Source organism: Lepisma saccharinum, chromosome 22 (genome assembly GCF_977018435.1).
Source record: "Lepisma saccharinum chromosome 22, izLepSacc3.1, whole genome shotgun sequence".
NCBI classification, from domain to species: domain Eukaryota; kingdom Metazoa; phylum Arthropoda; class Insecta; order Zygentoma; family Lepismatidae; genus Lepisma; species Lepisma saccharinum.
Window position 1 is genome coordinate 50954908 of NC_139250.1, and position 15381 is coordinate 50970288.

At 35.5% G+C, this 15381-nt stretch overlaps 1 protein-coding gene across 2 annotated transcripts in view; it reads left to right on the top strand.

Annotated features, from left to right (window-relative positions):
• Positions 1-15381, top strand: part of asun (integrator complex subunit 13 asun) — a 128169-nt gene that overhangs the window by 39796 nt on the left and 72992 nt on the right. For both annotated transcript variants that reach the window (XR_014443960.1, XM_083143703.1), the window contains exons 6-7: positions 8011-8101; positions 10510-10720. Coding sequence is in view for 1 of the 2 variants with exons in the window: in XM_083143703.1 (XP_082999829.1) it covers positions 8011-8101; positions 10510-10720 (302 nt within the window). In the remaining variant the exon portion in view is untranslated. The remainder of the gene's footprint in view (positions 1-8010; positions 8102-10509; positions 10721-15381) is intronic.

The following is a 15381-nucleotide window of genomic DNA, read 5'->3' on the forward strand; positions in this document are numbered from 1 at the left end:
AGGAATGTTTATGAAACAGCCTATATATGCACGGATAAATGTAATAAACTTAATAGAGATGACGGGAATTTGGAAGATGGATAGATTGCATTTTTCAAAAAATGGGATTAAGCTGTGAATAATGATGCCAAGTTGGGTTTCCATGTTACGTCCGAGGTGAGGAAGGGCACTGAGGTGGAAATCGAGTTCACCTTAGACTGATGACGCACGGGTTTCATGAGGGGAAAACCAAGGAGGGGAAGTTTGCATCCTTCTCTGTGTTGAGCATATGCTGCACATTCGCTTCTACCAAACCTTGGCTGGGTGGCTCTTACAGCTGCTTCGGACTTTTCTTTTATGAGGTTTTAGATTGTTATATGCGCGGTTTTAGATTTGTGTGTGGATAGAATGATGGTTTTTATAGCTACAATGCAGGTTCTTCAGTAAGTGTTTTTTACCATAACCTTTAACCTGTATCCTCAACTAACACTTTCTTAACGTGACACCATGTTTGGTGCCTAACAATATGCATTAACCTGAAGAAGGAGGCAGTCTTGATCTCTGAAACATTGTTTTGATCAAGAAATCGTACTCGCACACGTAAGTAATTGATCTGAGATCTTTTTAAAGTTCTTCATTATTTAGCTGTGAGTAATACACACATCACAATATGTTATATATTTTATGCTGATGATATCAAGATATACACTGAAATAGACACTGATGATAAACATGTTCAGTTGCAATCGGATCTTAATGCAGTCAGTAACTGGGTGGCTAATAATCAACTTGTAATTAATACAGAGAAATCCTTTATTTTCACTTTTACAAGGAAAATTCAGTGGTGTAGTTATAATTATAAATTAGACTGATGTGTAGTTAAAAGAGTTGATGTTATTATAGATTTGGGTGTTGTTTTAGACATGAGGCTTGATTTTAAAGATCATGTATATGAAATTGCAAGGAAAGCTAGAAAGAAAAGCGACTACTTAATTACCAAATGGTCAAATTCAAACAATCTATTATTTGTATGTAAGGCCTGTTTTGGAATACAGTACAACAACATGGAATTTTGCATGTAATAATAATATGAAAGACATACTGGAAAATGTACAGAAAAGATTTGTCTCATTTCTATATTTTAAATTCAGACTTTTTAGGTTTTATTAGGAATATTATAATTTGTTAGACAAACTTAATATTTCGTTCCTCTTTGAAAGAAGAAATATCAACGATTACAATTACATTTCCAAATTAATTAATGGAAAACTTGATGTACCATATTTATTACCTAAAATTACATTAAAGACACATCATTATGTATTCCGAAACAACTGCTCTGCAATTTCTGTCACGTCTTATTTTAGACATAATAGGTATTTTAATTTTCTTATATCCCAATATGCGATCATAATCCACTGGAGCCCAGTAACCTTTTATTGTGATAATAACATGTGTGATTTTACTTTTAACTGTTTTTTAACATATGTGATTACATTGTACTTTTCAAATTTGTATTTTTCTTTATTTTAACGAAATTATTCTTCTCTCCATATTTTTTCGTGTAGTACACATTTTAATGTTTTTTCTTTTTAATTTTAATATTGTGTATATGTAATATGTCATCACAAACTTCTGTATTAGGCATGTACGCTGTTTTTCAGCAGTAAAATCAAATAAATAAATAAATGTCAAAATTCATGAAAAAAATTTCCCCAAAAAATGCACCTTATCTTCAAGACTGCCCTCCACCCCAAATATAGCCAAAATTTATTTAAACTTTAGTAATTAGTAATGAGACACCTCAAGGCTCATGTATCATTCAAAACCTGTATCTTCCAACACTACCTGAGTCATAGTATGCTCCAAAAGTCGAAAATGTTCTTTGACATACATGTCAAAGGTTGGTGTTAACTATCACACCGAAATGTGACATACATGTCACATTCGGCGATTGATGTTCAATGGGTTTTACTACAGCAAAACTACTGAAGCCAGACCTTTCTGGAGATATATGTAATCACACATAATTTTGCATTTCAAATCTTGCATGAGTTTTTTCAAGCCTGGCATGCCGTCAACCTCATTTGTTCTGATTTTCTTTGATGGAACTTCCATCTGTCTTGTTTTCTTTCTACTCTGCTTGTAGTACATAAAAACGTTTCTAGTTTCTTACCTTTCCTAACACTGATCAAAACATATGACCAGGGAATAAATTTATATGTGAATACATATTTATGCATTAAGCTGAAATCAGTTATTTTTTGTATTATCTTTGTGTATCATGGCATGTAGGTTCGAAATTTTGTTTTTCATATTTTTACACATATTAGGTTTTGGCTCATATTTTACATATTTTAGTAACTATTTTTACATATTATTTCCATACTTCAGAACATTTCTCAACATATACATGCAATAATTACATGTCTGAGAGTGACCAAAAAGGTAGGATGAATTTCTTGCAAATAACTGACAAATGTGGAATACATTCCATTACTTCTTTATATTAGTCAATATAAATTCGTCTTAAGAGACAACGAAGAAATTTCACGTTGGAACACTTACACCAAAATTTTGTTAATCATTGTTTTGGAAACTGAAAATGTAAACAAATTTTGTGTTGTTTTACAATTAGTGTCAATGTAAACATACTGTATTTCATGTAGCTCATGTAGTGTCTTATATTATTAAAACAGTAATTTTATTACAATTTTGAGTCTATATTTATCTCCATGTTTTGGTGAAAATAACTAAATATATATTTACATATTTAGCACATTTTTACTACATATAAATCCATTCCCTGCATATGATATTTCCAGTGGTACTGTTCATATCCAGGATAGATTCTTGTACAGATGGATGTTGGGGAATTTTCTCCTTCTCCCTCTGGATTCTGTTTTGATTTTTTAGTAGAGTTCTGTATTCCAGTGCTTTAACAGTTACTGAAGCTCCCACCACAATTAAAAATTTTGAAGTAACAACCTGCTCACTCTCTGTGATCTGAGGATGTTGCAATTGGGGGAAAGAGGTAACAGAGGAACTCTGATTTTACATTCTCAGATTTTACATTTTCCTCCATTATTCATCTAATCTTGATTGTCCCAACATAGCAGAGTGTTATGAGTGTTATCTTGGTCCCCTGAAAAATGTAAAAATCAAGGTTGCTCTTATGTCAATTTCTTATGTATACTTAGCATGGAGTGTTGAGCAATTTTAAAACATGAAAATTGTTAGATTGATACCAAGTTTTCTAGATTATAAAACCTCATCCACATAAGAGGAGCACAGAAAGTCCTGCTCCATCAGGAAGCAGAAATGTAGCACAGCATTGGACAGGAACATGAAATGTGGGATCACTAACTGTAATGTTTATTTTATGTGGTTTCCAAGGGCGAGAAGTGAATTTTCTACCACATTTTGATACAAAATAATACAAAAATCATTCACGAAAGTGTAAAAATATACAAGATATTACCCACTGCTTATAACTCCTTCCTACTAGCAGAACCATGCATTTGTAATGTTCATGTCAGTTCCCCATAACTACTGTTAACGTTTAATTTCAGTTTTCTTTTTTTTTCCATATATGTGACATATTATAATACGTTACAACTATTGTATCTTTGTTAAAAAGGTTTTTCAAATTGATTTATATTTAAGTCATGGACTTTTCAAATATGCAGATACTGTTCATACAAAGAAAATCATAGAATGAGAACTATCTTGTAGGTAGTTGAACTTAGTTTAACTTTCTTTTGTGAACAATATCTTGAGTTTTCAGATGATGTGCAATTTGACATTTCATGTCCAAAGAAATGCAGTTAGAAGAAGAATCAAAATTTAAGCGAAAAAGTTATATTTTGCAAGCCTTTGTGGCCCTCTCAATAAATAAAGTAAAATGTGAATAGAAAAATTCAAAGATGTGTCACTGCTATGCATTTGCAATTATGCACAGTGTAGCTCAAAATCGTGTGTTAGTTTATCCTATAAAAGTAATTATGTACATGTAATGCACAAAATTTTATGTTTTTTTTAGGCAACGAGTACAACCAAAACAGTAACATCTAGTGACAAAGATCAGAAATATCAGTACAAACAGAAAATCTAGTGACTATGAATCATACGGTTTGACACTACTGAATAATCAGCCCTCTTAGTGTGACAGCCAACTGGGGATTTTTCATTGAAGCCATTTTTTCTTCTCTTTTTTAGTGTTTGTTTCTTCTTTAAAGTACGTAAATTCATGAAATGTGAGGAACCACTTTAGTACCCTTGAGCAACACTCAGAATTCAAGATGGTATCCACCATATCCAAGTTAATCATAATGATCCATGCAATTTTGCTTTTGACTGTTCCCAAAAAGTTGAAAATTTGGAGACATTTACTTTGGTCCTCCCTGACCATGAGCCTCCACAAATATCATTTGTGAATTGACGAAGAAGAAAAAAAAAAGTGCTCCCCTGTGCATAGCACCACGCCATGAAGGCGTATATTATTGATTCAATATGGCAGCCAGCAAACTATACTGTAATGTATTGATTTCCATTAAATCTAGAACCAACTTCATCCATGCAGTATAACAGAATCATCCAGAATTTGGTGAAAATGTCACCCACCATCCCTGAAGAAGATTGACTTTTAATGTCATTTGATGCAAATTATTTTTTATCACCCTGTCTCTGAACCGACCATTCTCATTTTTTCATCAGGCATTAGTACACACACTGAACTACCTACATATAAAATTGGAGGGGCAATTTGCATGAAATTCACTGTTGAAGTTAGTCATTTATTTTTCTAAAAAATACATAAAAGTACATGTTTATTGATACACTCATCTGAAAAGTTATTTAAACAAAAGCTCAACACTATTCTGAACGAAAGAAAACAAACTTGAAGTTTTTACGGCAAACCTGGGGGAAGATACGATTATTATAACCTAATGCGTGCCATTCAAAGTGGAGCCGCATGTAGCATACACAGAGATGTTAAAAAGGGTGTAACTTCTGAATCCCTTAACCAATCTCAAAAGAAAGGGTCATTTGTGTAATCAGCATCAAAGGTTCTATAAGTATACCAAATTTCATCAAAATCGGGGATAATGGCTGACGTGGCCTGGATGAATTGGCATGGAATGATGCTTAATAGAGGTAGAAATGTCAACTCAATAAATATTAATTACATTTCATAACACTTTCAGTCAGTTATATACTAAAATTGTCAATTGACTAAAATGTTGATGACAACAGCTTGTAATCATACAACGTGGTCACTGAACAAAATGGAGGACTTCCATCCACAGTCCTTCACTCAACCTCGTCACATCCACTTTCAAACACATAAGAAGGAATGCGATGATACCCCAGATGTGATATTTAGAGGTTTCATAAATGTAACATCTTCCACAAAGTACTGTCACCTCTGCTAGTACTGTAGAAGCTTGGGCATTTTACATTAAGCTCAGATAAACATTCCTCCACTCCACAGCATGTTTCACAAATAACATCAATGTCTATAGAGTGGAACCTTGATCAAGGTGAAATAACTTAAAATATGTGATATGTAAAATATTGGAAATTTTTAAAACATTTTGTTCTGTTGGGACCATGAATTTATGATTGAATGCATGATGCCAGAAAGTGTAAAATTAGGGAACATAAAATTGGGGATCCACTGTAGTTCTAAATTACAATACTGTTCCCTAGTGAATGTACTAATTATTTAGCACTAAAGAAACCAAGAACTTATTTTCCATTCACCACGATTCAAAGTACACAAAAACGTTTGTGTTTTCTATATTCATTTGTTTTCAATATCTCATTGTAGATCAGCATTTCCTGAACCTCGCCCAAGTATAAGACTATTCAATTGAATTAAATAGAAAAAATGGAAGGGCTTGAATTCTATGCCAACCCAGCCAGAGGCAGAAAACTGCGAAGGATGATGATGATGATGAAAAACAAAACAGCATGCTGCTACAAATTATTTTATTTTCTTTTTTATGAGAAAATTCACGATAAGAATTAATCATACATAACAGTTGGGCTGAAAAGTTCATAGGCTGACTCATAGATGGCGTTACTAGAATTAAATCCATGGGATTTTTACTTAGTACTAACCTTCAAAAGATACGTGTATAAATTTCACAGCTGCCGGATAATTAGTTCGTGAGATATAGCATTGTGAGTGAAGCAGCTTTTGTTATTGTGAAAAAATGGATAAAAAAGAATTTCGTGTGTTAATAAAGCATTGCTTTTTGGCAAAAAAAAATACTGTTGAAGCCAAGGCTTGGCTTGATAAACATTATTCGGACTCTGCACCAGAAAAATCAACCGTTGAGAAGTGGTTTGCTAAATTTAAACGAGGCGAAATGAGCATCGAAGACGATGCACGCAGTGGACGCCCCAAAGAGGCTGTTACCGACGAAAACATCAAAAAAGTCCACAAAATAATTTTAAATGATCGTAAAGTGAAGTTGATCGAGATAGCTGAGACTTTAAAAATATGAAAGGAACGTGTTGGACATATTGTGCATGAATATTTGAACATGCGAAAGCTGTGTGCAAAATGGGTACCGCGCGTGCTCACAATCGATCAAAAGTAACAACGTTTTGATGATTCGGAGCAATGTTTAGCGATATTCAACCGTAATAAACACGAATTTTTCCGTCGATATATTACAATGGATGAAACATGTCTCCATAACTACACTCCAGAGTCCAATCGACAGTGAGCCGAGTGGACTGCACGTGATGAACCGAATCCAAAGCGTGGAAAGACGCAACAGTCGGCTGGCAAGGTTATGGCATCAGTATTCTGGGATGCGCATGGTATTATATTCATCGATTACCTCAAAAAGGGCCAGACCATCAACAGCGATTATTACATAGCGTTGTTGGAGCGTTTAAAGGATGAAATCACGAAAAAACGGCCCCATTTGAAGAATAAAAAAGTGCTGTTTCATCAAGACAATGCACCGTGTCACAAATCAATGAAAACGATGGCAAAATTATATGAATTAGACTACGAATTGCCTCCCCATCCACCATATTCTCCAGATCTGGCCCCCAGTGACTTTTTCCTGTTTGCAGACCTTAAAAGAATGCTCGCTGGAAAGGAATTTAGCACTGATGAAGAGGTAATCGCCGAAACTGAATCCTATTTTGAGGCTAAAGAGAAATCGTACTATAACAATGGCATCGAAAAATTGTATGACCGCTATAATCGTTGTATCACCCTCGAAGGCAACTATATTGAATAATAAAATCGAATTTTGTCAAAAAAATATTTTTTACTATGTTAGCCTACGAACTTTTCAGCCCAACTGTTACATACATAATTTGAAATTGATGAGGGTGACCAAAGGACTTGAAAGCTTCCTGGTGCCAACATACAAGTGAAGGAATCTGTTTGCCATAGTCAACCAGTGCGAGTGTATCAGCTGCTCTAGATCCCTTGCAGAAAGGTTACTGGATGTTACGGGTTACCAAATTTCCCTCAGGTTCTGAAATCGTCTGATTGCAAGTTAAGTACCTCTGCAAAGTCTTCACGATTTTTTTTGATCCTGGTTAATTTCACAGATGAAAGCTTCTTGCAAAGCTTTGCCAATCCTGTGGTATTACAGCCATCTTTCAGAGGTTTTTCAATGGGCTTCTTATTACTATGAAGCTGCCAAATAGACAACTGCAGTAGAACTTGCAGCATCTATTTTATATTCACTGGAAGATCCACTCTTCAAGCTAGTATTAATGCTTGCTCTGTCATTGCTGACAATGCAAAAATGGCATAGGTTGCATTCTCTCTCTGAAATGCTATGCAATGGCAGTGGAGATGAGTTCACTGTCTAAGAAAGGAATTTTCGTTCATGTCAAGTTGCATACTTTTTTACTAATCTGCATATGTCAGCATTTTTTTAATTTTTTTTTAAAAAAAATTGAATGGTTTTATAAATTATATTTAACTAGTCACATGTTCTATGCATAACTTTGTAACTTATTTTAATTTGGCAATTGGTTTACAAACAGCTTGCTGACAATCCACCACTGCCATCTTGTTATTGTGAACACTTTCCCAAACAACTTGGACAGCAAGGTTACACCACATCCACCCAAAGATGTAAGTATTTGTTATGTTCTGATTCTTTGGATATCAGGATTGAAAATGAACTGTTCTATTTTTAAATGTCACTCTTTCTTGATAAAATTTGTGATCATGGTGGTTATGCTATAGTGTGCAGATATGTGTATATATATTGATGATTAGGAGATGTACTATGTAGAAATTTTCAGCAAAAAATGCAGCTTGACCAGGACTTGAACCCGGGTCTCTTGCATACCATGCCATTGCTCTAACCACTGATTTTTCTCGCTGTTTTACCTGCAGAAATTTATGACTAGTTCCAGGAGTTTATTTTATTTTAGGTTTTTGTCCCAAATAACAGGTTCATCATGCACTAGTTATTAACAGCCAAAGTACCCTCCCTTCATGCAAAATTTCTAAATGAAATTAATAAAGTTGCTCAGATACCCACAACAAGTAGTCTTACGTAGTCAAAAAAAATATGGTTTAACTACACTGTGGCCCAGGGTTTACAAAGCCCTAAACTGCTGACCAAACTAAAAGGACCCATTTTCTACTGTAATATTCTTATATGTGGGGAATACATGGACAAAAAGTAGTAATAGCCAAATACATCAGAAAAAAATCCTACTTTTTCAACGTTGAGACTTCATTATGGATAAATGGCTGTGCTCTCATTTAAAAAATATCGCCAGAAATATCAAGAATGAACTAGTACCTCCCTGTAACAGAAAAGGACTGCCCCATGCCCCCATTAATCACTGCTGCTGCATGTAAAAATACCCTCCCCCTCAATACCCTCAAAGTTGCGGTCAGAAGGGTAAAATGCCCCCCTTTATACCCACCAAAACAAATATGTACCACTCAGACACAGGTAGGTACTCAGATTTACGAAGATAACGTATCAAAAGCTAACCAACAAATAACGCCACCCTGTTGCTGTCACGGCCACCTGGAACTGTGTGACTCTTTTCTTTTTTATGTAGGTGATGGGGGGGGGGGGGTTTCTTGATGTTTGCAACAACTGCAGTTTCCAGTTATTGGATGCCCTTGACCTAACTACTCTTGCCACATAGGGCAGGAAAAGTGAAGAGAGAAGCATTTATATGCACTATAAAACCTTGTCAGAGTCCTCCCAATCAAGTCAAATGAATGAATCCGTTGAAAGCATATGAATTTTCCCCAAGGGGGAAAAAACATTCAAATATGCAAAAATTCATCTCCTAGTGATAAAATAAAGTTTGTTGAACAAAACCTTTCTTGCTCTGAAAGTACATTCCTTCAGCTATTTTTTTTGTTAGACATCTATAGCATTATAGTACAATAGGTACAGGAAGACAAGTTTTATTATACCCTCATTATACACTTCTGCTGCAAGTTCATTGTGATATGCAGTTACCGTTTACTGGAACTCTTCATTACCATCAAAGTGCTTTCCTCCCAAAAACCCCTTTTCTTTTTTGTAAAACGATGAAGATCACTCAGGATAAGATCAAGGCTGTAGTCGAGGTGTTCTCAAACTGCCTACGAAAACTTCTGAAGCAGCTGTTGTGTTTGTGTGTGGCTGGCACTCATGAGGGATTTTCACACCATCAGACAAGAGTCATTCCATGCCAAATCATCACAGATATGTGCAATTTCCAAACTGACCATCTCCGTTTTTCATGAAATTTGGGGAGTTGAAACTATGCATGTAACTTAGTAACTATGAAATTTTTTTGTTTCGTTTGTCTTGTAATTGTTAAATTATTCAAGGTCAAAGTTTGCATAAATTGCCCTTTTTGAGCCCACTTAGCTATACTAAATGTGCTGTAACTCCGCCCCTATTTTGCCTAGGAAGCTCAAATAAAGCTTATTTTACAGGGAATTGAACAAGTTTTCCAGTGATATATAACAAGCCTACCTTTGGATAAAAACATAATTTTGTCACGTGACCTTGACTTTTGACCTTGAATATCTCAAAACATGTCATCACCAAATATCGTGAAAAAAATATATTTGGTCCCTCATTCCATACTCTAAAACAAATCAAAAATCATTCTGGGACTGCAATGGAATAATAATATGTGTAACTATGTGACTGATAAAAGCCTCATTACATGAATTATGACGAGTCCTTTAACACCCCCTACAAAATGTAAAGGAGTTATCCTGGTCATCAAAGAAATAGGTAAAGCACAGGAAGATCCCTAGCTGTGTGTGCCAAGCGCTGGTCCGGCATATTGTTGACTGCCATATTGAATTCAATGCAAGAATTTCAAAGGAAAGGGGGTGATGTGATGTGCTAACCTATTTCTTTGATGACCAGGATAACTCCTTTACCATTTTGTAGGGGGTGTTAAAGGACTTTTGACTTGCATGCTAAGAAAAAGGGGAAAGAAGGTTTAGTCTGAGTCTAATGCAATTCAAATGAAGTTTCTAGTACAATAAGTTGTTTCTTACAGTTGTCAGCAATATTAACAACTGAAGTTCACTGTGCTAAAGCTGGTGGCCAGTTTGCAACGAAGATGTCTCACTTGACGCTCTGCCATTATGACCTTGCTTCAACGACAGTCACAGGCATCCCGATGAAGGAGGAACAGAACGCAAGCTCCTCTGCAAATTATGATGTGGAGATATTTCACCCTGCAGCAGCTCATGTTTCCATTTTGAAAGGTAAGTGTGTACAAAATATAAGTATTATATTTATTTATTCGTAGTGCAGAAGCCAAATTATAGCACTTTGTTCAGAGAAAAGTCAGGGAATTTTGTCTTGATAGGTTGTTTTTTTTATGTGATGGAATGAATGTGCCACGTGTTTGCTTTGAAAGATATCATTATGAAGCATTGCATGGGAAAAGGAAATCTTGTTGCTAAGTCTCGGCATCAACTTTTAGGCACCTTTTATGTTCGACACAACCAGGGTGCCAGAAACCAGAGGTGGGAAGGGGGAGAGAGATATATTTCCGGAGGGGCACTGCTACCTTCATTTATATCTTGCAAAAGCTTTACACTCCCTGTAAAAATAATGTGGGCAAGCGCCCATGGTCCAAAGCAGTGGTTCTCAACCTTTTTTCAGACTGGGCCCACCTTGAAGGATATTACACTTCATGGACCCATAAGCATGGGCGCCGGCAGAATTACTTGTAGGGGTGTGCACACAGTTTACAATAATATTTTTGCTAACATCGAGTACTTTAAGAAGCCCTCTTTTACATTTGCTTAAACAAATTACACATTCTTCATTCTAGAAAAGTAAATATGTAATTTAAAAGACTAATTTACTCTAGTCTTAAATCTAACTAAACAATGGTTATGTTTTACTGAGATGCCAGTAAAAAGCAATTGTAGAACGTGAATAACAGAAATGTAGAGTTTAGACTACGTACAGCATGAGTTGAATTTAAATTGTTGAAACAATATATTTTAGTAATTTAAATTTAATAGGTTTTTAACACACAGTGAATACATTTTCTAGCCTGACTTCACAACCCACCAAATGCCGCCTCGGGACCCGGAAGTGGGCCACGCCCCATAGGTTGAGAAACGATGGTCCAGAGGAAGACTTCATGTATAAAAACATATAGAAACATGCATAAATGGTCACCTTAACCTTTAGTGGACAACCAGTACATACGAGCTGTGGCAAAAAAGTAATGAGACTGGCAATGCTGCACACGAATCAACAACGCTGCTGCCTTTCCCTTCACATGGCAGTTAGGTGAACCCCTGCCCTTGACTCAGTACAAGTTTGAACTTGCTACAGTTGCTACATGATTGTTGAGAGCATCTGAAGTGAAGGCACGTTTGTGAGGTGCATTACGAAAATGGACTGGCAAAAAGTTATGGTTATGAAAAGTGAGTAGTAGAAATGGCCAAATCATGCGTTCTCAGTAACTTCAGGTACTCCATTTGAGACATGGAGGTCGTGTGTTTTCCAGTCTGCCTTTGAAAGACATTAATGATGGCTGCAAGAATAAACAACCCTGCCAGTTCTCAGCTTACAGGTGCTGGGATAGGCATTGTACCAGCCGGCTGCCAGATATTAAAGTGCGGATTTTCAAATTTAATAAAAAAGAATCATAGAAAGGGAACTGTTAAAGACCATCTGGCCAAAGAACAACCCCAGACTTTTCGTCTCCAGGTGGCAGGAGTTTCCAAGTATCATCAATTTATCCCATAGTAACAAAAGGGAGACATTAGACATTTTCAAATAACGCATGTGAATAATAGTAACAACGAATATATAGTTTTGTAGTTCGAGTATGTAATACCTTTAGAGGTATAGTAATGAATAATAAAGACAGAACTGAAATATGGGACATAGTTTTCAAGAAGTGGCATGTTAAGCCATGTAAATTTTGAACATTTGGAATTTCCCCTCCATCACTCCTGGACCCTTAATTGTCCGATGTTACTTAAAATGTTGCTTTTTACTCATTCTTACATGTAGAATTTAAATTCTTGAAAAAGATGCAGTTGTTTAAGTGGCTGTTTCCATAATTTTGTCCAAGCCCTGTAATTTTACAGTATGTGAAAAGTCATTTAACTCATTTTGATGAATTTCTGCATTTTTGCATATGTAATGTAATCCATGCTACAAAGATGTTATTTGGGGGGGGGGGGGAGAGAAAATGATTAGAATAGGTTTTTCACACTTCTGCATAGTAAATGAAGATTAAAGGGAACAACCCTGTACCTTTTGTTGATGATATTTAAATCTAGAGCTCAAGAATTTCCATGAATGAACAGACTACAAAGGGTGGAAAGTAAATTGTCTGTATTGTTTCATAGTCTACCTCCCCATTTCTTACCTCCCCACTCTCTCTCTCCCCTTCCTCCTCCTCTTCTTCTTCTTCTTCCTCCTCCATCTTTCTGTTCTCAAGATTTACAAATCCCCTTTTCCAAATATTCCATAAATGTATTCCTTCCATCTTTCTACTTTGCTTAAATTTTGCCTTGAATTGCCAGTTCTCAGCTTACAGGTGCTGGGATAGGCATTGTACCAGCCGGCTGCCAGATATTAAAGTGCGGATTTTCAAATTTAATAAAAAAGAATCAGAAAGGGAACTGTTAAAGACCATCTGGCCAAAGAACAACCCCAGACTTTTCGTCTCCAGGTGGCAGGAGTTTCCAAGTATCATCAATTTATCCCATAGTAACAAAAGGGAGACATTAGACATTTTCAAATAACGCATGTGAATAATAGTAACAACGAATATATAGTTTTGTAGTTCGAGTATGTAATACCTTTAGAGGTATAGTAATGAATAATAAAGACAGAACTGAAATATGGGACATAGTTTTCAAGAAGTGGCATGTTAAGCCATGTAAATTTTGAACATTTGGCGTTTCCCCTCCATCCCTCCTAGACCCTTAATTGTCCGATGTTACTTAAAATGTTGCTTTTTACTCATTCTTACATGTAGAATTTAAATTCTTGAAAAAGATGCAGTTGTTTAAGTGGCTGTTTCCATAATTTTGTCCAAGCCCTGTAATTTTACAGTACGTGAAAAGTCATTTAACTCATTTTGATGAATTTCTGCATTTTTGCATATGTAATGTAATCCATGCTACAAAGATGTTATTTGGGGGGGGGGGGGAGAGAAAATGATTAGAATAGGTTTTTCACACTTCTGCATAGTAAATGAAGATTAAAGGGAACAACCCTGTACCTTTTGTTGATGATATTTAAATCTAGAGCTCAAGAATTTCCATGAATGAACAGACTACAAAGGGTGGAAAGTAAATTGTCTGCATTGTTTCATAGTCTACCTCCCCCTTTCTCTCCCCCTTCCTCCTCTTCTTCTTCTTCCTCCTCCTTCTTCTTCTTCCTCCTCCATCTTTCTGTTCTCAAGATTTACAAATCCCCTTTTCCAAATATTCCATAAATATTCCATCTTTCTACTTTGCTTAAATTTTGCCTTGAATTTGCACATGTAGCACTTTCTTCCACGTGAATTCCGCATGTCCCAGTCACGCTATTTGTACATGTGTATATTGTCTCCTATTTTTCTGCAGTATATATATGTTTTTTTTTACTGTCTCACCCCGTCTTTCACAGATCAACTTTTCTCTGAAATATGCATTTTCTTTATCTCATGGCACACTATAATAAATACACTGTGCATTTTTTTTCCTATTTCTTCCATATGCTGTCCACCATACTTTTTGTAAAGTCACTGAACGATTCTGTACTTTATAATTTCTTACATTCTTTTCCATTCTTGGGTCCTGAGTATTTTCCATATTTTCATTACCAAAATTTCCAGTCTTCCTAGACACAGTGTTGAATTTGAAAACAATTTTTCATTTTCCAATGTTAAGTCATTTAGTCTCCACCCCAGTCCACAACTTGGAAAACCTGGGTATTATTCTTAGTCTGGTTCATAACGTTTGACCTTTCTGTCATGATTGACCAACTCTACCAGGAGTTTACCTCTCTCTGACATAACCCTAAGATTCATCTCAGCACACAAACCCAGCTGTTACCTTCACGAAAGTAGAGATACCAACAAAAATAAAAGATTTCTAAAAGAATAACAAAGTTGATATAGATGTGATATAATTTGTTATTTTTCCAGCATATTTGGTTTCATTCTGATCCCTAGATGTGGCTTCAGCTTCCCACTGGTCCTAATCTCTGATTAAAATTTTCCCCTCAGCTTCTGACCAGGAGCTGAGTTTCAGCCACATCATTCAAGTTCCATTTAGAATTTCCCCTCCTGCAACTAGTTTGGCCTCAGCCTCTCAATCTTAGAAAAGAATGTTAAATTCAAAACATTATATTAGAATACTTATGTGAAATTTAGAAGATTTCACACTTCCGCGTTGCACAATTTAATAGTTCAATCCTATTAATTTCGAAGATCCTGTCTTCATTCACAAAAGGGTACGGCGTTTGAAGCGGAGATCCGTGTGAAATCTTCTAAATTTCACGTAAGTAATCTTAAACCGCGTTTACCGCAACCATCATGAATTATATTAGAAGTTCATTGTATTTAGGTAAATCAACTACCAACTTTTTATTGATCTTATGCATAAGAAGTGCTGTAGAATTTTTCTTCAAAATTATTGTTAATACAAGTAAGTAAACATGTTTTTTAATGTAATGCTCCCAACATCACATACTTATTTAAAATCTCCCAAAATGTTACATCAAACTATGTGTTTAATTTTTTCTAACAACTTTAAATTAGACAAAAAATAATGCAAAGCTGTTCACGCTTTCCAGCTCATATTTATAGCTACTTTATTTTATCTCTAATTGAATGAGCACTTGTACACTTCTGTTCATATAAAGTGGCACACTTTATAGTGTTGAACAGTTTAAGAAT